Source organism: Dendrobium catenatum, unplaced genomic scaffold, assembly GCF_001605985.2.
Source record: "Dendrobium catenatum unplaced genomic scaffold, ASM160598v2 fragScaff_scaffold_54, whole genome shotgun sequence".
Lineage (NCBI taxonomy): Eukaryota > Viridiplantae > Streptophyta > Magnoliopsida > Asparagales > Orchidaceae > Dendrobium > Dendrobium catenatum.
Genome location: NW_021318516.1, coordinates 1,314,135 through 1,335,994, shown reverse-complemented (window position 1 = coordinate 1,335,994; position 21,860 = coordinate 1,314,135). Strand labels below are relative to the sequence as shown.

At 36.6% G+C, this 21,860-nt stretch overlaps 3 protein-coding genes across 5 annotated transcripts in view; 2 read left to right on the top strand and 1 right to left on the bottom strand.

Annotated features, from left to right (window-relative positions):
• Nucleotides 1-3,908, bottom strand: part of LOC110108650 (mediator of RNA polymerase II transcription subunit 33A-like) — a 39,050-nt gene extending 35,142 nt beyond the window's left edge. For all 3 annotated transcript variants that reach the window (XM_020839375.2, XM_020839376.2, XM_020839377.2), the window contains exons 1-3: nucleotides 3,603-3,908; nucleotides 3,422-3,532; nucleotides 43-396 (exon numbers count right to left, since the gene is read on the bottom strand). In XM_020839375.2, the coding sequence (XP_020695034.1) occupies nucleotides 43-396; nucleotides 3,422-3,532; nucleotides 3,603-3,868 (731 nt within the window). In that variant the 5' untranslated portion in view covers nucleotides 3,869-3,908. The remainder of the gene's footprint in view (nucleotides 1-42; nucleotides 397-3,421; nucleotides 3,533-3,602) is intronic.
• Nucleotides 3,909-13,579: 9,671 nt separating this feature from the next.
• Nucleotides 13,580-15,511, top strand: LOC110108651 (protein transport protein yos1). The gene is made up of 2 exons (XM_020839379.2): nucleotides 13,580-13,771; nucleotides 15,007-15,511. The coding sequence occupies exon 2, from the start codon at nucleotides 15,020-15,022 to the stop codon at nucleotides 15,254-15,256; it is 237 nt and encodes a 78-aa protein (XP_020695038.1). The 5' UTR covers nucleotides 13,580-13,771; nucleotides 15,007-15,019; the 3' UTR covers nucleotides 15,257-15,511.
• A 4,502-nt stretch (nucleotides 15,512-20,013) lies between these two features.
• Nucleotides 20,014-21,860, top strand: part of LOC110108656 — a 3,298-nt gene continuing 1,451 nt past the window's right edge. The window contains exon 1 of the mRNA XM_028694962.1: nucleotides 20,014-21,737. Coding sequence (XP_028550795.1) covers nucleotides 20,014-21,737 — 1,724 coding nt within the window. The remainder of the gene's footprint in view (nucleotides 21,738-21,860) is intronic.

Genomic DNA, 21,860 nt, shown 5'->3' with positions numbered 1-21,860 from the left:
TTGAAATAAAAACAGTGAAATTAAGAAGGAAATAGTACATACATGTTCAAATGAATGAGCCGAAAGAAAACCTTGTTCTTCTTGTCTGCTGTAATTTTCTCCACTACTTCTAGTGCCATTAGTATATTAGTCTTACGAAGCTGTTCACGATGTTCTTGCATCTTATCATTCATGTTTCTTTTAGAATCTATGTCCAAATCTCGGTAAGGTTCATTAGCATACAAATTTGTAGGTCTCTCTACAGATAAAAACTTGATACCCAAGTCTTCTAGTATGCTATCCATCAAATTTGTGATGACTGATAAAAGAAAGAAACTCACGGCCTGCCCAAAATCTAGTTTATCAATGCCATACGAATGAGAAAGTAGTAGAGCTTCGTCAATAGATTTTGTTATCCTGCAAGTTAATATCAATATATGGGCAGTTTCAGCTGTAGGCATGATGGATTTAAAAAAAAAACTGATATAAATATCTTGTGTAAGGAAGTTGGTGAGGAATGAACAGCTTTATCACACAAAAAACTCAGCCAGATGAAACGACATTCAAAGCTAAAAATAAATGAACAGAAGGAAAATGTTAAAAGTTTGGATTCCATTTTATAAATTCTTATTCTTCCAACATTCCATTCAATATTAGTGTTAATGTAAACAGTTCATTTTAGTAACTTCGGCAAAAAGAATGATCAACCTTTTTTTTTTATCACCAAATTCTTGGTAAAGATTATTTAGGGACTTTATCTCTTTACACAAATAAGTTTGTTTTTTTTTTTTTCAAACGTAATTATGTTCATAGAGGCCAATACAAATCTTGCAAATATAAGGAAAATATTTCTAGATTAAATCACAAGATAAGTTAAGGGATTTCTCTACAGTATCCATCAATTTATAATTTCAAGTTGCCCATCAAAATAATCCTCAAAAGATTGGGTTTTTATGGCTAGATAATATATGGTTGTCAAAACATTAATACAAAAAATTAAATAGATTCAATTGTCACATGATACCGGCATCTTAAACAGCATTTAGGCTTCGTTTGAGTCAAATTTCTTATTGCTTCCTAAAGCAGCTTTCTATTTTAAATTTTTTTAGTTCAAAAACTTTTTGTAAAAAAAAAAGATGTTTTAGAAAGCAGTAAGAAAGCGGTCCCAAACGATGCCTTCATATTCATCAAATTAGTAGCTTCTCAAATAGCCAACATCTTTAAAGAAAGGATATTAAGACCCAAGTTAGTTTTTAAATCTCTCACTGCATATAAGATTAGGGAGATATAACCGATTGGAAAGGAGGACTTTAAAGGCTACACGCCAAACCTCCAGCAGAATTGTGAAGGTGGAGGTTTGCAAATTCGTCAATTCATGCATCTCAAATGGGAATTGGAGCTTTCCTTGTCCATTCCAACTAATTTTAGTACCATGAGAGGTGCCATCAATTGGTTAGATCAAGCAAAACTTAGATAGCCGGGTAAGCAAAAGGGATGCCGTTATGGAACAGGATTTATTAATCAAATCTAAAATGTTGAACGTATTCTGCTTCGGAATATCACATTTCCAGGAGTAGAGTTGCAAAGGAGGGGTAGTTCAGGCCCAGGTGAATCAAGAAGGGATGCTCAATGGTAGTTCAACTTGGCTGGATCAGTATGATGACTCTAAATGTGTACATGCACAATAACTCTAACAGATTGCGTTACTATGGTTGAAAAAGAAAATAAATAAATAAAAAGTTGGTTGGCTAACACCCTATCGTAATAGCTTTCAAAAACAGGACTACATTACCATTCGGGTGTTAGGAGTAAACAAATTAAAAAAAAAAAGATAAAAACTACGAAGAAAGAACACCATAATTTATATGAAAAACTTGAAAACGAGAAAAACCACAGAGCCACTCCACACCAAAAAATTCACTATCAAAAATAGGGAGAAACAGTACAGATGTTTCACTACTCTCTCTTGCATTCTTTATACTCTTTCATACTTCCATACGGTTACAACCCACACAATTTAAAAAAAAAAAATCAGTATGAAAAAAAGGCAAAAAATTGACTCAATGGGGTCTACAGCACCTTGATGTTCGACCCACAAAATTGATATATGATTCAACAGTATAACTCAGATTGATCAACACAATCACACTCCACAAAGAACTAATATGGGGTGCATAACTGGGGAACAAAGTGATTGTTCTTACCAAATTAAAATGTAGATTAACATAAACCAGCTTCTTTTTTTAATCATAACCAACGCCTACCATCAAAACCTTCCCCCTCTCCACAATTTTTCACCTCTATAAATAATTTATCTCCAAACTTCCTCTGAAAGGTTCAAGGGGAACTTTTTTAAATACTTCTGACCAACCAAACAACCTTCTGCTCCATAGGTTGAGACTCAGCAATTAATTTCATGTATTAATAGGTCTTTGACACGCAAGATTATTTGGCCTTAAAACGATGAAACCAAGGAAAAATACCTTGCCAGAATAAAAGATAACAGCACACTTATATCATATGCTCAAAGAAAATACAAGGATAAAAGATATTTTAGGCTTCGTTTGGGACAGCTTTCTTATTACTTTTTAAAGCATCTTATTACAACAACAACAACAACAACAACATCAAGCCTTTATCCCACTACGTGGGTCCTGAATGCATAAAATATTTAATATCCTATGAATCATAATATCTATTAACTCCATTAATTTAAAGCATCTTATTAGTATAAAAAATTTTATGAATAAATATTTTTGTACTAAGAAGTTGTTGTAGACATCAGTAAGAAAGTCGCAAGTCGCCCCAAATGAAATCTTATACAACAAATCAACAACTAGAACTCTGACCTCATGCTAACATAGTAAAAACTACCTTTAAAGAGCTTAAGGCGAGATAGGCTTTTTACTTCTAGCACTGCTCTATGAAACAAATTAGGAAAGGCCAACACTTCTTTCCAATAAAAAAATAACACTGCTTGAGAATTGAAAGACATTTTTTATTTTTTTTGGACATTTAGGTCAATTAAGGTAAATTTACATGCACATTGCATACACAAAGACTCAAACCTAAGACCTCTTAGTTTGTATTATAAGCTCTAAACCAATAGGCCAAGATGAGTAGTGTTAAGGACACTATTCATTTTATGAAAATCGGGAGTTCTATAAAAAAAATATATAACTTTTTCATTTGATTTTTGATTGAGATTTGAAAGAAAATAATTAAAAAAAAAAGAAATATTATAATAAATTGACATGTAGACGTTGTAGGAATAAATGATTTAATTTTTTGTTCTTTTCTTAGATTAAAAATTCACTTATATGAACTCGCTCTAAACACGTTCCTCTCATTTACTGTTCTTCGTTGCTAATGTGTTTGTTTTCTCTTCAATTTTTAAATCCTAATCGGAGTATAAAACAAAAATCAATTAGATAAAACGTACTTATCTCTCCGAGAACCAAATTCCTCCAAAGATAACGACACGCCATATCGACCAAGTAGCTCCAAGTAAAGCCTGTAAGCCTCCGGCTGCGCCCGGCGATGCGGAATCACCCTAAATACGCGAACAAAATTACCATAAATCCAAGTAAAACTAAAAAGCACTAGAAGCTCTTTGTCCGTACCTTGATGTGAGGAGCGCAAGGATATGCAGAGGCGAAAGCAGGCGGGCGTGGATGGCTTGGTCGAGAAGCTTCCACAGAGACGGAGTATTGTTTCTGAAACATAAGAGGGAGACGAGTACTTGTCCTAACTCCGTACTCGGCCCCGCAGTAACTCCGACGCAGCGTCCAGCCTCAATTGCGCGAACCAGCGGCGGGTCACCGCGCTCCTCGGAGGCCTTCAAGGTCTCCATCACCCGCCATTCAAGCTCCGCAACGGCGGCGTCCATGGATGCGCCGACGACGTCGTTGATCAGAAAATATAAAAGCGGGGAAGTACTTTGGGTCCACGAATGACGAAAGCTTAACGTTTGAAGAAGCGGGTCAAAATTGATAGGAAATTTTCGTTTCAGGTCCTCCTAAATTCTTAAATTACATGAGTTATTCAAATTGTGCATTCATAATGCCATAATGCACCCTCTCTCGAAGAATAAAATGATGTCAAGGGTCAAACGTAATCACAATTGAATCCTAAAATGCAAATTTTCGGTCATTTATCGGGTCATTTATGATGACTTTCGCTGAAGCGAGCAGAGGATCAAGGACCAATTTATGCTGTGAGTCTGTAAGCAATACGGCCTTGCCTTTTTGTCAAACTTTTACTTTCAGGGAGAAAAATTATGCGACAAACGACAAAGATCGGACGGACAAACAAGTCTTATCAGGAAATTTTTAAATAGTTTTTCGGTTATTTTTATACTATCAATTTAGTCTCAAAATGTCTTTTTTTTTTTTTAATTTAATCCATCGATTACATCAAATTAATTCCAAATGATTTTTTTTTATAAAGCTTAATAAAAATGGGATAAAAAGGTGATTCCAATTTAGTCTCTTAATTATATTATATTAATTTCAATTTAATTCTAGAGGGGTTCTTTGTGGCCAATTTTATATAGTCAATGGTAGAGGTGCCAAATTCGGATTACGGATCGAACTTTGAACTTATCCATACTATTCGGATCAATCTGATCTTGACCTGTTTTTGCAAACGAGTTAGTTTTTTGGACCCGAACCCGCCCCGCTTCGGGTTCGACAACGGAAGTCACGACAACGGAGCGACGGCAATGACGGCAGCGGCAGCACCAGGCGATACGACACATCATAGCAGGCAGTGGCGACGCGTTGTAGAGGCAAGGCAAGGCAGCGGCGAGCGCGACAGCGACAACAGCTCGCAGGTAGCGGCTAGGCGTGGCAGCAGCATCGCGGGAAGCAACAACACAAGGGCAGCGGCATTGCGGGCAGGCAATGTAAAGCGGGAAGTGACTTGATCTGACGCGGGCAGCCGGGTCATTTCTAGGTTTCTGGGTCAACCCGACCCAACCCAATTTTTGAAACAGTTCGAAAACCCTAACCCGAACCCGGTTGAAAACCCTAACCCAAACCCAACCCAGTTCAAGGTCGGGTCAACCTAACCCCAAATTTCCAAGTCATGTTCGAGTCGTGTCAAATATTGACACCCCTAGTCAATGGACTAAATTAAGAAGAAATTACACCGACTAAAATGATCACATATGCATAACCGAGGAATTATCTTAGACTTTTTTTCTATTTTTAAGGTCATGCTAATCAAAACAATCATGAGAATATGAATCAAATTTATGAAATTAATTATAATTTAAACCTTCATATTTGAAGTTGTTAAAGTCCTTAAGCCAATGTGGTTCAAAATAGTTCCAACTCGCTAAATTTGGTCAAAGGATTTACTAAGTAACCCATTCATTAAGAACATTCAACCAAAAAGAACTCTTCAGCTTGCAAAAGGTACTCGTAATTCAGAACTCATCTGTTGTTTCACTAGAGTTGACTTCAATCCTAGGTCAGCTGCCATACAATTAGTTACAATGGGTAACTTATTCATTTCATGTGTAATTATATCAAATTGCTTGATTGGTAACATTGACCCAAATCTTTGCTTATAAGGTAGTAGAGTTCAAGTGAGAGGCATACTAAAATTATGCTAAACCTCTTATCTTAAGAAGTGCTTATAATCTTCTTTGATTTTAATAAAGACGCATATAGTAAACTTTTATAATGTTGTTGTCATAGTTACCTCTTTGATTATCGGCTTTTAGACTAATAATATTCTTATTAATTCTAAGAGTTTTATACACAATTATATTTAAATTTGTTTTGATAAGATGAATCTCAATCTTTTTAGGTTGTTGCACACATTGGATCTCTATATGACTTCTTTGCTGAGTGACATGAACTAAAAGGCAAAAAACACATCACCTATCACTTACAGGGAGGAGACCTCCAATGCATTAAAATTATTTATTGTCAAGGCATCAATTATGGTAATGTAAAAGGAGACTTGTTATAATTATGAACATGTCATTTGAAGGTAGGTATTGTCTAAAAAAAAAAACTTTAACTTGAGGTCTAAATAGGAGCTTTCCTTTAGGCTCTTAAGGAAAGTGAAGAAGTGTTTATCTTAAAGGTTGACATGGGTGAATTAATACTTCTTTTGACAAGGAGCATATTGAGATTAACTTGATGACTACCTCTAATTAAATATTAATATTTTATTGGTATTGTAATATCAAAAATCTGCTCCAGGATCGTCCAGGACGATCTGGATCGTCCGTTCAGGAACCAATTCCAAAGCCAGATCCTGGATAAGAAGGTTTTGTCGCGGTCCGACTCGGGCGGGATCCGTCCCCGTCGGGTCGGGTCGTGACAGGTATGTAGTCGAAATATTTGGAATTTATATAAAACTTTATTAACATTAACAAATCAGCTAAGTTTATATGACTTTGGTAGACCTCATATGTTATGAGGTCCAAATGTTAGTAGAAAGTTGACTGAATACTGGAAATTCAATACCTAAACAAGAACTAAAGTGTCATCATGCTCCAATAAGAAGTGGAGGATGTGCATTAACTTCATGAACCTCAATTAAGTATGTCCTTGCGGTAACTATCCACTCTCATGAAGCAACACCACCCTCATCAACTCTATAATCAATTTACGTGAAAAGTTTTGTTTTTTTTTTAATACATCACAAAATTGAGATGCATTCACCTTAAGAAGTGATGTTTCCTTTCATTATCAATATTGAGTTGAACTTGTAACATCATTTTGACAAAAGAATGTTGGGTGACTTACCAATGAATGTTGGATAACATTTTCAAAGAATAGATAGGTCAAAACATCAAAGTCTATGTTGAAAAGCTACTTCTAAAAAGTATGACTCTACATCAACATATTGCTAACCTCTAAAAGATGTTAAACACCCTGAAGAAGTATACTATGCATATCAATGCACTTAAATGTATCTTTAGGATAAGATTATGAAAGTTATTGGATTTAGGGATGAATTCTAACAATAGGCATATTAAAAAGTTCGACATTTATTAAAATCTCATATTAAACTTTAAGTGCACTGATATTCTCACACACACACACACACACACACACACACACACATATATATATATATATATATATATATATGATTCAATAACTCTAATATTTGCTCCATATTTATTGCAATATCTACCTTCTTCCCTTTAAAATCCCCTTGAACTTCTCCCTAAAGAATTTCAAATGAAGTTTCTAACACATCACTCTTGTATGTCCAAAGATCCAATGATATATATAATTAAGTTTTTTTTTTAAATTATTTATTACAATACATTTCCCAATATCTTTTTGTTTTCACATGTTCACACTCTCAATATTCTTTCAATCCCCTCCATTACTTTCATTAGAGGGCTTGCTACCATAATTTTTATTCTTTTTTTCAATAGCCATGATGATCATACTTATTTGATTGTCATCTTTGATGGAGAAGATCATAAATTCAATGGAGATATTGTAATACTTCTAAATAATGTATTTCATAAAAACTAAGACATCTTCTAGTGGTACACCAATCTTTATTGTTTATATCATGAACTCTATAGTATAATATAATACTATTTGACATTATTATTACTGTAACCTTTTCCACTTCTTCATCTTTATTTCTTACACCTTATACTGTAAAATTCTTATAAAATAAATTACTTGAATTTCCTTAGAATAACATTTTGACTCTCATGTCTGAGATGAGTGTTTCACCATAAAATTGCATGCTTATTGTGTTTTTGGAAAGCATGTAAAAGCTTCATAAAAAAGGAATGTCCATAGAGTTTGAAATATGTATTGAGATGATACACCCATGTATCAAGCTTCTTGATATCAATAAAACCATTAAAGGCATGATATCATATTTTAAATGTTGGTGCCATCTTATAGAATAAGGCATGAGATAATATTTTAATTATCTCCTTTCTTTGCAAACTATTTATAGGCACATTATTATTGTCATAATAAGTCCTTTATTTGGGATCAATCCCCCATGAAGATGTGCTTGCTTAACATCTCCATCATCACAACCATTTATTATTAAAGGAGTGTAAATTTGCTAGTCAAGTCACTGGAGGTTTTTCCTTAAGAAGTTAACATCATTAGGTTCCCTTGTTTTCTTTTCTTGAATGATCTAGAGCAAAAAAAAAAGGTTCTTTAGTCTTCTTATTGTCACTTTTCATTAATGCCATATACAAAAGATCTTCAAAACTGAACATTATGATATCAGCTTGATTTGAAAAAAAAAAAATCTATTGGTCACTAGAAAGGGATTCAACCAACACATATTGATATATTCTCAAAAAATTATCTTGATTGGGCACGAATCTCGAGGCAAAAAGCTAGTTGGAAACTTCAAAAATTAATTCGGAGACCATCTGAACTCCGATTTTTGTAAACTTACTGTTGAACTGAGCGTCTCGTAAATACGAATCCAACGACTCCAAATTCGACTCAATCTGAGCCCAAATGAGTCCAAATCAAGGACTCAAAGCGCTGTTGGAAGCTTCATAACACTTTTTGAGTTACCAAACGGTCTCCAATTTTAACGAGCTTATACTCGAATCGAACGGCTCGACGAGACAAATCCAACGAACCCAAGATCGTTGAATTCCGACATCATTAAGGCCTTCAAATGTCCAACGAACGGTCCACAATCAAGAGATTCAATATCGGCCGTCCATTCAAACCACTCTCGATTTACCCTTGATCTCTCACCTATTTACGGGCCATGCCACTCCAGAAATCTATAAATAGACCCCTCATTTCTCTTGAAAAGGGGACCGAAGCAAGAGGAGAAGAGGAGAAGAGAAGGAAGAGAAGGAAGAAGCTCCTCCTCGACCACCGCCGGAACTTTGCCGGACCACCGCCGGAACCTCGACGGACCACCACCGGAGCCTCGCCGGACCACCGCAGGAGTATTTCCGGACCACCGCTGGAGCCTCGCCGGACCACCGTCAGAGCTTCGCCGGACCACCACCTGAGGCCCTCACCTTTACCTGAGGCCTCACCTTCGCTAGAGGTCATCACCTTCACCCGAGGCCCTCACCTTCGCCGAAGGCCCTCACCAACACCTGAGGCCTTCACCTTCACCTGAGGCCTTCACCTTCACCTGAGGCCCTCACCTTCGCCTGAGACCCTCACCTTCGTCAGATGCCCTCACCTCGCCATAGGCCCTCACCTCCACCAGAGGCCCTCACCTTTACTAGAGGCCCTTACCTTTGCCGGATCATCATTAAAGGCCGTGTGCTCCATCAGGACACTACCTGAGGCCCGGACTTCTGTTAGGCCACTACTTGACGCCTAGAGTTCTACCAGAGTATTGCCCTACTACACCGATCTTTCAGACCCCGGTCCCCTGCCGACTACGGTCCTCCCAACCTTCGTCGCCTACTATGGTCACTCCGACCTCCATCACCAGACAACGATCTTTCAGACCCAGGTCTCCTACCGAATACAGTCCTCCCGACCTCCGTCTCTTACTATGGTCACTCCGACCTCCATCACCAGACAACGGTCTTTCAGACCCCGGTCTCCTGCCGACTACGATCCTCCCGACCTCCGTCGCCTACTATGATCACTCTGACCTCCATCTCCAAACAATGGTCTTTCCGACCTCCATCCTATCGACTATGGTCGTGCTGACAAAACAAATACATCTATTGTAACTCCCACCATGTAGTGCACTTTATATGATGTACATTTGTGACATCAAGTCAAGGCCTTCTCCCTAAGAAGGGCTCATTTGTAATCGATTACAAATACTAGTGGATTCATTCAAATTGGGCCTGACCCCATGGTTTTCCCCCCTTTTTAGGGGTTTTCCACGTAAAAACTATGGTGTCTCTTATGAATGTTTCACCCACTTTCTTACTTGCTTGTGTGCTGGATCTTCGTACAATGCTAAGACATTAAACTATATATTTCTCTACCGTCGCGAATACTCCAGGACACAACACATATAATAGGCAAATACATGACTATAAATGTAATACCTAAGATAATTTTAATCTATGTAGGAGTTTAAGTAACTATGTTTTTTCTTAAGGAAGAATTAATTAATTATAATGGGACATACTTTCTTGAATTTTCTTACTCATTAATCAATCTTCTCTACTTTTGTGAGTTCTCTCCCCTTCTTTTTTTTAACAACATATTTTTATATTGGTGAGGGATGTTGGGTTCTTTAAAAGACAATAAATTTTATTATAAGAAAAAAAATGGAGTGAACTTCTAGAAGTTATGAGAAAGCAATGTTAACTTTGTGCATCAAGGGCAAGGATAAGAATTTAATTACACAACAATAATCCTCTTAATGAAGTATTCGTGTGGCTCTTGGTTTATAAGGTTTCATATGAAATTTTTTGAGCTCCACTTGACCTCTTGATTATTTTGTGCTTTGATAGATTTTTCTTGGTAACATTCTAAACTTATAAATTAGTTGTCTACATATTTTCTTAAAAAGCCATCTGATCTCATAATTAACATTCCTTCTAATAAAGAATTTAGGGGACTTTGTATGAGTACACTAAAGTTTTTAAATCTTTTCTTCATATGAATATTGAAAGGATATGTAACTTCTTAATTAAAGAGTATAGCTTATGCTCTTTGATACATGCATAAATAGAAGAACCAAATACCCTTAGAATTGAATAGTTTAGGGGATGACATGAACATTCCTCCTCAAGAGTCCTCAACTCAAATTTCCTATAACAATAATAAAAAAATAATATTTGAAATTGTGTATGCTTATACTTCCAAAATGTTCTTTTATATGATAATTATTTCATTGCATGCATATTTTTTATTTTGCATTCACATTTACATTTAATTTTCAAAAGCTTCCTGCAAAAGTGAGATAAATAAAAAAATATAATAAGCTTTTGAATCAAACGCATTTCAAAAGAGAATTTAATAAGGGTGACTATATTTTAACTAATAGTAATCCCAAACATTATACTATAACTAAATATAAAAAGTTGAATGCCAAGGATTGTAGCACCTTTAAAATTGAGAAGAAATTTAGACCTAATATATACTAAAAATTTTATCATGACAAGTTTATTAGTCTTATTTTTAGTGTTAAATATATATTTCTTATCAAGGAGTTATACTAATTAATGATTTATAAAATAACCCTATTACAAGAAATTAGGGGTTCATTTGTGAACTTTCTTATTGCTTTCTACAGTGAGTTTCTGATTCAAAAATATAATTCAAAAAATTTTGTACTAAAAAATTGCTTTAAAAATCAACAAAAAATCTATATGAAATGAAGCCTAAGACTATCAGTTGTAAGTGCCACTCCATCCTAATTTCTTAGAAATTTAAGACATCATATCAGATGAAGCTTTAACCACCTTATTTTTCTCATATAATTTTTTATTTAGATTTTAATGACTAAAGAAAATCTAGTGAAGCTTGTACCAAATGTCGTGGATGATTATATTAATTTATCTCTATAAAATATATATTTTTCAGTTTCATTGGAGATGATGTTGAGCAAGTTTAACAAGTGCCAAGTCAATCACAATTTCACAAAAAAGGCATTCATTAAGCAAGATAGTCTTCATCAAATAATTCATAGAATCCAATGCATGATGGGCTTGATCTAAGAATGGATGGCTCCTTTTGCCTAAGGAAACTACAAGAATATATCCATTAATAAAGAAAGCCTCTACTCACTTTACTTTTGAGCTTTAACACCCTTTAACTAACTAGTACATGATAAATCAATTGGTGCATATCCTTCCAAATATGCTCAATCAATCCTTTGTTTCTTAGGCTGTATTGTTTTCTATTTATTTGCTTCATTGTAATTCTATAAAGCCATGGATCATACAACCCTAGATGATTACTGAAGAATTATAGAATGAAAAAAAAGTGCTTCTTTCTATTATAGAAGGCTTGGTGTTTATTCCCTATTGTCAAATTTTGATGATAATTTCATACAAATATTTATTATTTACAAACATAATTTTGCTCTTTACATCTCTCTCATATCTTTCTAAGATCCTAAAAATCTTAAACACCACTTCTCGACCTCCAAAATCTCAATCGATCTAAATCCCTTAAACAACAATCCACTCTTAATTGTCTCCTTCTCCATGCTAAGAGACCTTAATCCTTCTAGTGGTCGACCTATCACCCAACCCACTCCAAAACCTTACTCCTCCTCCGCAAGACTTCTCTTTCTTTCACCTTTCAATATAAGGTTCCTCCGCACTCAACCATCATCCCAAATCACCTAAGTCCCTCTTTACCACTCAACATAGACCTAAAACTCCACAAACTCAACCCCAACACGATCACAATACAAAATAAATCCAAAACTTTAAATCTAGATTTCAGTCTATCGTTTCCCACACTAAACCCTTACCCTAGCCAACCCCAATGACATCACATAGCGTACTACACTACCCTAAATCATATTCTACCATTTATTCACTTAAAAGATGCTTCTCACTACCACACATTATATTTATATCAGAGTTTAAACCATAACACCTTCTACTTCTCACAAATCTCATTTAGATTATGCCGAAATGAACTGCTTTGGGCTAATCTATCTTATAGTTGTTGATGGTTGATGCTACTAGGTGAATAGTTTATTACATGTGCTTTTTTTGAGATAGCTTTTTTTTACTTCTTTTATTATCGAAAAACATTCAATAAAAAATATACATTTAAATGATAGCTTTTTCTTGATTTTAAACTTTTTGCCTTTCAAAGTTTATTTTTATAAAAATATATTTGACACAGTGATGAATATAAAAATATAAAGTGACCCAAAATAAAATTTAATGTTTATTCATCTAATGATGAATTTCTAAACAATCTCTTATGAATATTATGCTATACCGATTATTTTGTATTATATTTAAATCCCACCACATCACTCAAAAAATCAATATTATTGAAAAAAAAATATTGTTAACAACCTTCTAATATATTTGATCACGTGTCTTCTTAAGGGGGTGTTTGGTATCAGATTGGATTCAATTTTAGTAGGATTTACTAAATCCTAGACTCATAAATCTTGAATTGTGTTTGGTATAACAACTTTTAAATCCTGTTAAATACAGAGAAGTTGTTAGACAACAAATTACAGGATTTAAAACAGTTAGAAATTTAAAATGGAAGAAGTAATATGAAACTACTTAATTCTCTTCCGCATCAAGTTATAAATTTATTTGTTCTTTATCACTTATTATATAATAATTATTCTATTTAAAATTATATTTAATCCTACTAATTATTTAACTAATAATCCAACTAATTATTTAATTACTATTTTATTAGTTTTAATTATAAATTATATTATTAATTATCTCATTAATCACTTAAGAATTTTAATGTTTATTATTTATTTAATTATTATTTATATGTTTAAAAATGTATATTTTAAATTATATTAATTAAGATAAGTATACTAATTTTTTAATTATTAATTATATTACTAACTATTTAATTAGGTTAAATTAGATAATTAATTTATACACTAATTATACTATTAATTATTTAATTAATTTACTTAGTTATTAATATTTTAAATTATATTAATTAAGCTGAGGCGTCTAGGTTTGCTTTTAATCTTCTCTTGTTCGTCCTTGCTGTTCGGCTTCGTTGCTTCGCAGTGTAGAGATTGCGCGAGTCGCTTCTTCAGCTCCTTCGTTTGCTGTTCGACTTCGCTCCTTCGACGACGTTCCCTTCCTGTCGGATCGGACGTTACAACATTTTGATCTGAAGCAACGACGGGAGCTCGCTCGCTCGCTGTGAAGGTAAGTTTCTCACTTTCGCGCGCTTCTTCGGCCAAATTCCGTAAATACGCTCTTCCTGTAAGTTGCGTTAAATCCGAATAGAAAAGGGATTAGGATTTACGAGGATTTAGGGGATTTACGGCGTAAATTCGTAAATGCTTCACATGAGAATGAATAATGAAATACATGCTTCACATGAGTCAACCCTATACTCTGGTGAAGCATGTATGCTGAGAATGAATAATGATGTACTCAAATGGCTAGATTATGCTACCTAAATCAATGTAGTTATCGCAAGAAGTCTACTTACAAAAAAAAAAAAAAAAAACACATTTCTTATAGGTTTTTTTTTTTTATTAATTACATTTCAAGTTTTTGAGAGGGAGTTTAAGGAAAAATTGAATTATGGTGTTTAACCTTAAAGTCTAAAGATTGTCGTTTGAGCAAATCTAAAACCGAATACATTGAGTTTAATTTTATAGTAATAGATCTAGTGGGGGATTGTGACATTGGACAATCAAGACATTAAAAAGAGTACACATTTTAAATATTTCTTTTCTATTTTTCAAAGTAATTGTGAAATTGATGGAGATGCTATTAGTAGAATTCATGTTGGATGGTTGAAGTGGAGGAATGCATCAATGTATTCAGTTTTAGATTTGCTCAAACGATTACTTTCAACATGAATTCTACTAATAAAATCTCCATCAATTTCACAATTACTTTAAACAATAGACCCGAGATATTTAAAATGTGCACTCTTTTTAATGACTTGATTGTCCAATGTCACAACCCCCCCACTAGATCTATTACTATTAAAATTAAACTCAATGTATTCGTTTTAGATTTGCTCAAACGACAATCTTTAGACTCTAAGGTTAAACTCCATAATTCAATTTTTCCTTCAACCCCCTCTCAAAAACTTGATATATAATTAATAAAAAAAAACCTATAAGAAATGTGTTTATTATTATTATTTTTTAAAGTAGACTTCTTGCGATAACTACAATGATTTAGGTAGCATAATCTAGTCATTTGAGTACATATTTCATTATTCATTCTCAGCATACATGCTTCACCAGAGTATAGGGTTGACTCATGCTCTTCTCCGTTTTCATATTCCTTTTATCATTATGTTTCTTTTACTATCTTGTCCAGTGTATGATATTCTCCTTTTTTCAGCATTTTCACCCTGATCAAAGGGAAATTTTGCTCATTTCCAGTAGATGAATTTAGTGGGTTCTTGTCTTGTGCAGATATTCTACTGAAATGGGCTTGTGGACATTGTTCGAAGGACTTATGCTTCTTGCAAATGCATTGGCTATCTTAAATGAGGACAGATTTCTTGGTCCTAGAGGATGGAGTTTCTCAGAGGTTTCAGCTGGAGGCCGATCAAAATCTCTCAAGGGGCGATTGATAGGGCTTATATACGCTATTCAATACTTGCGAGTTCCTCTTATTATTTTGAACTTAATTATTGTGGTTGTGAAGTTAGTCTCAGGCTGAGGTGAGGTTATTTGTGAGTTTCTGCCATTTAGGGTAGGTCATGCTATGTGATCTTTAAAATAAGTAAAAGTACCTTGTTCTTTGTTTCTGTGAGAATAGTTGTCCTTTATAGAAACCCTGAATGAAAGTAAAAAGCTTTTACTGTTAAGTTGCATGTATTAGGTACATTTTGTTTGTAAAGTGAAATTGTTCTCAGTTTTCAAAAATATCTTTGTATTTCTTTGAACAGATTTATTGGTTGCTTTAACTAGATCTTATTATACAATCAAGGATTGCTAAAATCTTGAATTATATGTTTGTTTTCATCTCAATCGGTGCATTTTTTGTCATTTTCCTCACTATCCACTATATTACCACTATACGTGGATCATGCTCGTTTTTTATCTGTACATGTATATTCTTTGTTTCATCTATTTAGGCAGGTGTTAGTGATTAACATCAACCTTACAACTAGGTGCAGATTTGGGTTACTTAATGTGGACTATGTCCAGATTTTCAAGCATTTTGCTGTCTATAAATTTGGATCTTTAACTAATATATTTCAAGGCCGAGTAAAGCCACAAGGGTGCAGGCTGTTTTATTAATTAGTTTACTATTTAACAGTGATTATATTCTAGCAAGTTTTGAAGTTAAAGATCAATAGTTGCTTGGATAATTGAATAGTTTTTCAGATGTTTACTGTACACAATATTATTTCAACCATATGCACAAATTCCTCAAACGGAATCAGGAGGGACAAATTTCATGTTTTTGATGGACCGGTTCAACCAGTCCATCCCTCTAAACCCGTGCGGGTCTACAGAAGGAGAAGGGGAGACGGGCGAACCCGCTGGGAGCAAGGACATAGTTGTTGAGGAGGTTACATGATTGTTGAGGAGGTTACATGGTTGTTGAGGAGGTTTATGGTTGTTTTGGAGGGGTAATTTAGGGAGGTGGGATGAATTTGGGATGGTATTAAGGGAGCAATTATGGTTCAGTTTTTAGGCATGTTGATTGAAACTTTTCTATTGTTTTCTTTTTGTTTTTTCTAGAGTTTGTATTGGGAGACATTGTCCTTCTCGAATTGGACAAACTTATCTTATTTTCTTTTGAATTTTAATAGAATTATTTTTTTGTTCTTCATCCCATTTCTCTTGTGATTGCTTTTTTTTGGATTTGGTGGATAAATTCTCTTCATTTGAGGGGAATTAGAGTAAAACCGAAATTGAGAAACCCTAGGGCGTATCAGTTTTTTGTTTCAAAGTACCCTGCTTTTTCCTACATCATGCTTGTTGAAAAATATGCTAGCTAATTACAAAACAACAATGATTAATATAGTGGAACAATGACATAAACTTGTGAACCTTGTACTCAAAGATTTAAGACGAGATGTTTACCTTGACTAGAAGAGGATTGTAGTGATTTCTGATATTAAGTGAAGTATGATGTTTCTATTGTTCTGGAACCTAGAGTGAGAAGACGCTTCAAGCAGAAAATAATAGGTTGAGATGGATGATCTGTCAAGCATAGTACGAAAGAGAAACAGAAATGCGTACCATGAGATGGGTGGAGGAAAGTGGAATGTTTGGTAACTTTGTATGACTGAGTTACAGTCATCTAAGGGATTGGCTCAACTTGAGTTCGAGAGATTATTTTGTGCGGACACCGGACGGAAAACCGTCCGGTTACGCTCGGTACCGAGTGCGGTACATTTTTGGGGTGAAGTGAGACATTTTTATTGGTCTCCGGACACATGTGGACTCCGCACGGAATAATAAATCCTTGAGTTGGGCTTGGTTTGGAAGTCTGTTTAGTAACATTGCATGACACAATTACAATCATCAACTAACCATTTATAGCGGAATTACATTCACCAACTTAATGGGACTTTGCAATGATTGTTAACCTGAAAATGACCTATGATGCAGATCGATTACCACCATAGGCTATACCTCAATTTAGATATTACACTTTAGACATTCTCGACTATTAACTCCCTGATGAAGCTGATTCTGGCAATTATGTATTTTCTCTTATTTGTTTAGGTTGTCATTTTGACTATCTTTTTTTTATTCTAGGAATTATTGGACATTACACTGTATTTGGATGCCATATGAACTATTTAGGCATTCTACTCTAATGTATGCCCTAGAGTTCATGTCTTATAAATAGACCTCTTATATGATGTAATGGATGGCTTTTGGTAAATGAAATGAAAATTATGAAGCTCTTCTTCTCCCCCTTTCTCTTTCTTCTCTTTCTTCTTCCCTCCTCTCTTCTTCTTCACTCCTTTATTCAACTATAATATTGATATTCAAGCAAGTTCTGAATTCTTGATTTAGTGATTGCTCTTACATTACATTTTTTTTTTTGGGTATAGAGATCATTGTTTTATTGTGGTCAGATGAAAACTCTTTTTTGCTGATTACTGCAAGATTTTTTTAGCTTTACCAACTGTTTTCTGTTTATGCCGTTCAACACAACATGATAACAATTTGAAGTTTCAATATTTGTTACTGCTGTTTTTCTGCCCAAAACCAGCAGCCCACTTGATGAGGTCATCGATAGGAGATTTCGGCGCGTCTATCAGAGACGACCACGGAGATCGACGGCCATGATGGAGAGCCTCTATTACGGATTTTATTTGTACTAGTAGTTTATATGTTATGCATTTTTTTCTTCTTAGTTTCCCATTTTACCCCTGAGGGTATTAGTTGCTCTTGTAGCCCCAAGGGGCATTTTAGACTTTTGCATTTGCTTTTATTTGGAGCCTATTTATATGGCCCTTGTATCTTGTATGAGACTACTGGATTATTGAATGAAAATTGTGTTTTGTGTTCTCTTTGTGAGTGCCAAGATTTGGATCTCTTTGTGAGTTCCATTAGAGATCTCTTAGTGAGTTCTCGAAATCGTTACATGCTTCCCTCATCTTCTCTACCTACAACTCCCGCACGCAATACGCAACCGTGGGAAGGAGCCGAATTTTCTTGAAGCAAGTTTCCTCCTTGAAGCCCAACCGCCGGCCACCCTAGGCCCGCCGGCCGACCACCTTCTTCGGGTTTGAGTACGACAACAACGGAAGGGTCAACATCCTCCGATCACAGTTCTTCGACGTCGGTTTTGACTTCGACGACACCGTCGAAGAATACTTGGACCGGATCTTGCCGACGCTAGTAGATTCCATCGACGAACACTTCTCCGTCTACACGTGAATTATCAAAGGTCGATCTATCGTGCCCCCTCCGCCTCCGAGATCCTTCCCCACGGCGACGTTCCTTGGTACCTCCATCTTAGTGGCAACCTCGATGCTAGTCTGGACAATCTTCCGCCGTTCAATCTAGTCTCCGTAGGAAAGAGAGTTAAAGGACTCAAGGTGTGAACAACTCCGTATTAATTGTGGGATTTTTATTTACTAGCCTTTGCTTTATGTTTTCCTTTGCGTTTGCTTAAATGGTTTGGCTATCTTGTTGTAGTTTCTTTTCCTAGCAAGTTGAACATCGCGAATTTCTTGTAATCGACTTAACTTTGATACATGAATATATAATTCATTGAGCTAGAATTTAATTCTCTTTTAATTCTTGTGTAACTCCATCCATGCATCACATCATTTTGGTATCAGAGCATGGTTACCATGCTTGATATGCATAGAAAGCATCCTAGGGTTTAGTTCCTTGCGGTAGTTCAAAAATTTCATGCATATCATTGCTTAGATAAATTATTTTTCACTGTTTTGTTACTGTTTTTGGCATTTCCAGCAAGCATATAGCTGAATTAGGACATTCTAGCTAGCATCTTAGTGTCGGTCTTATGTTTGGTAGATCCCTAAGTGTCTGGAACAACTACGGCTTGAATTATCCCTGCTGTCCTCACATTTCTGCAGCTGATATTCACTGTTTAGGGAGTTGAAACACTTGTTTTAGCTGCTGCCATTAATCCCTGCAGTGTCTACAGTTCGTGGGAATTACTATCTTAAGTCCTAAGTGCTGTCCACACATTAGGAGTCACTTAGAATAAGTTTCCCAGTTGTGTACTGTTGCTGTCAACTCAAAATCTGCACTTGTTAGAGACTTATAGTTGACCGGAAAGTTGTCCTAGTTGCTGTCCACACTTAGCTTCCCACCTTAGACTTGCTAGACGCGTACCACCTTGTGTTAGTTTGCTGTCCTTTGTTTTCCTGCAGCAGTTAGGAGCCTTAGGGACCTCCTCCCTTAGCTTATACTTGCTGCCCACCTACCCAACTCTTCCTCGGGAAACTTCTAGACTTTCCCCATGGACCCGCAGCATCTCCAAAATACCCTGGACCTTATTTTGGGACAATTGGGCACCGTTACTCAGCAAATCCACAACACCCAAACCGATCTAGCTGACTTTAGGCGCCACACGAGTGACCGATTAGATAATATCGAGCGTAACGGGAATCCTGCGATCTATACTCCATCGAGACCTCACTCACCTTATGGCGAGGACAACCGACCCGATCACGAACACCCGCGAGATCCCGGACATTTTCAAGACCATTACCAACGCAACCCAAGGCCACATCAAGAGCCCATAGGGGACGACAACACTTGGAGAGACAACGACGCTCAATTATTGAAAAACATTAGGATTGACGCCCCAACGTACGACGGGAACCTTGACCCCAAGTTTTCCTAGATTGCCTCAAGTCGATGGATAGCTACTTTAAATGGTACAACATCTCGGAAGCAATGAAAGTCAGGTTTGCTGAAATGAAGCTCACGGGTCGAGCCAACCTTTACTAGACCAACCTGGAGAACATGCGTGAATCTCGGGGAGAACATCCGATAAACGATTGGAGGACTATGAAACATGAACTTAGGAGGAAATACTTACCACCGTCCTACTACCCTAAGCTTCTGGATAAGTGGAATCGGCTAACCCAGGGGAGCAAGTCAGTTAAAGATTACGACGATTTCCTGATTCGTTGCAATGGCGAGGAATCTGCTACCCCAACACAGATCCTGTCTATGTTTAGAGCTGGCCTTCGGGAAGATCTTCGCACTGAACTGTTTGCTAGAGGAATAGACACACTAGAGGCCGCCTGCAGCCTGATACTTGACTTAGAGGAGTCCAAAACCCATTCCCACACTAGGCAGTTCGACTCCCGACCCAACCCGTATCGCTCTTCCACCAGCCAGCCTCAAAGCCGACCCCCAAACTCGACCGGTAGCCGACCCGCTGCTAGTTCAGCCCCTCATCGTCCCGACCTTAAGGGTAAAGCACCTGAACGAGACACCCTGAAACCCAATTATGGAACCAAATGTTATAGGTGTCATGGGTATGGGCACATCGCCTCACAATGTTCCAATCCCTATAAGGTCACCATAATAGAAGAGGTTGATGACGACGAGGACGAACCCGAGACTGACTTAGTTCACCATGTGGATGAAGAGGAAGATTCTTTTACGGAGGATGAACCTGTCACCCTGCAAGTCGTTAGATGTGCACTGTCCCAACCCAAGCCGAGTGATGATTGGAGAAGAACAGCCATTTTTCACACCTTTACTAAGATCGGGGATAAGAACTGTAAGGTTATTGTCGATAGCGAAAGCTGCATCAACGCTGTCTCTTTAGCGATGATTTCTAAGCTCAACATTAAGGCCACACCTCATCCAAATCCGTATAAGGTCGCCTGGATTAACTCAACTTCCATGGAAATCAAAGATAGGAGCCTTATCCCGCTCGAGTTTAATGGATATCAGGAGAAGGTTTGGTGTGATGTATTGACAATGGATGTGGGTCAAATTATTCTTGTCCGCCCTTGGCTGTTTGACAACGATGTCCACATTTATGGGAGGACGAACACCTGCGTGTTCGAGCACAACGGAAAGAAGATTAAGTTGATTCCCTCAAAGCCCCGACCCGATAAAAGTGAAACTAAGGTTATTCCCCCTAAGCCTAATAAAGGCTTACACTTCTTAACTGCGAAAGAAGTGGACATGGAACTTCACCACGGGTCACCCATGTACGCCCTGGTAGCTAGGGAAGTGGATGATGATCATGAAGGGCAAGTCCCTGAAGAAGTAAAGCCCCTCCTAGAGAAATTTGCTGATGTCTTCCCTGAGGAGCTACCTGACCAACTTCCTCCCCTCAGAGACATCCAACATGTCATTGACTTGGTTCCTGGAGCATCCCTGCCTAACCTCCCTCACTACCGGATGAACCAAACGGAGCACGCTGAGCTAAAAAGGCAAGTAGATGAACTTCTACAACGAGGATTTATTAAAGAAAGCCTTAGCCCATGTGCCGTTCTTGCCCTCCTAACTCCAAAGAAAGACGGCTCTTGGAGGATGTGTGTTGATAGCCGTGCTATCAACAAGATTACCGTTAAATATCACTTTCCGATTCCCCGACTAGACGACATGCTTGATATGATGACGGGGGCAACGCTGTTCTCTAAGGTGGATCTTAAGAGCGGATATCATCAGATCAGGATCCGCCCGGGGGATGAATGGAAAACGGCCTTCAAGACAAAAGACGGGTTGTATGAATGGATGGTCATGCCTTTTGGTCTTAGTAACGCTCCTAGCACTTTCATGCGGATTATGACCCAAGTCCTACGACCCTTCCTCGGAAAATTCGTAGTCGTCTACTTTGATGATAT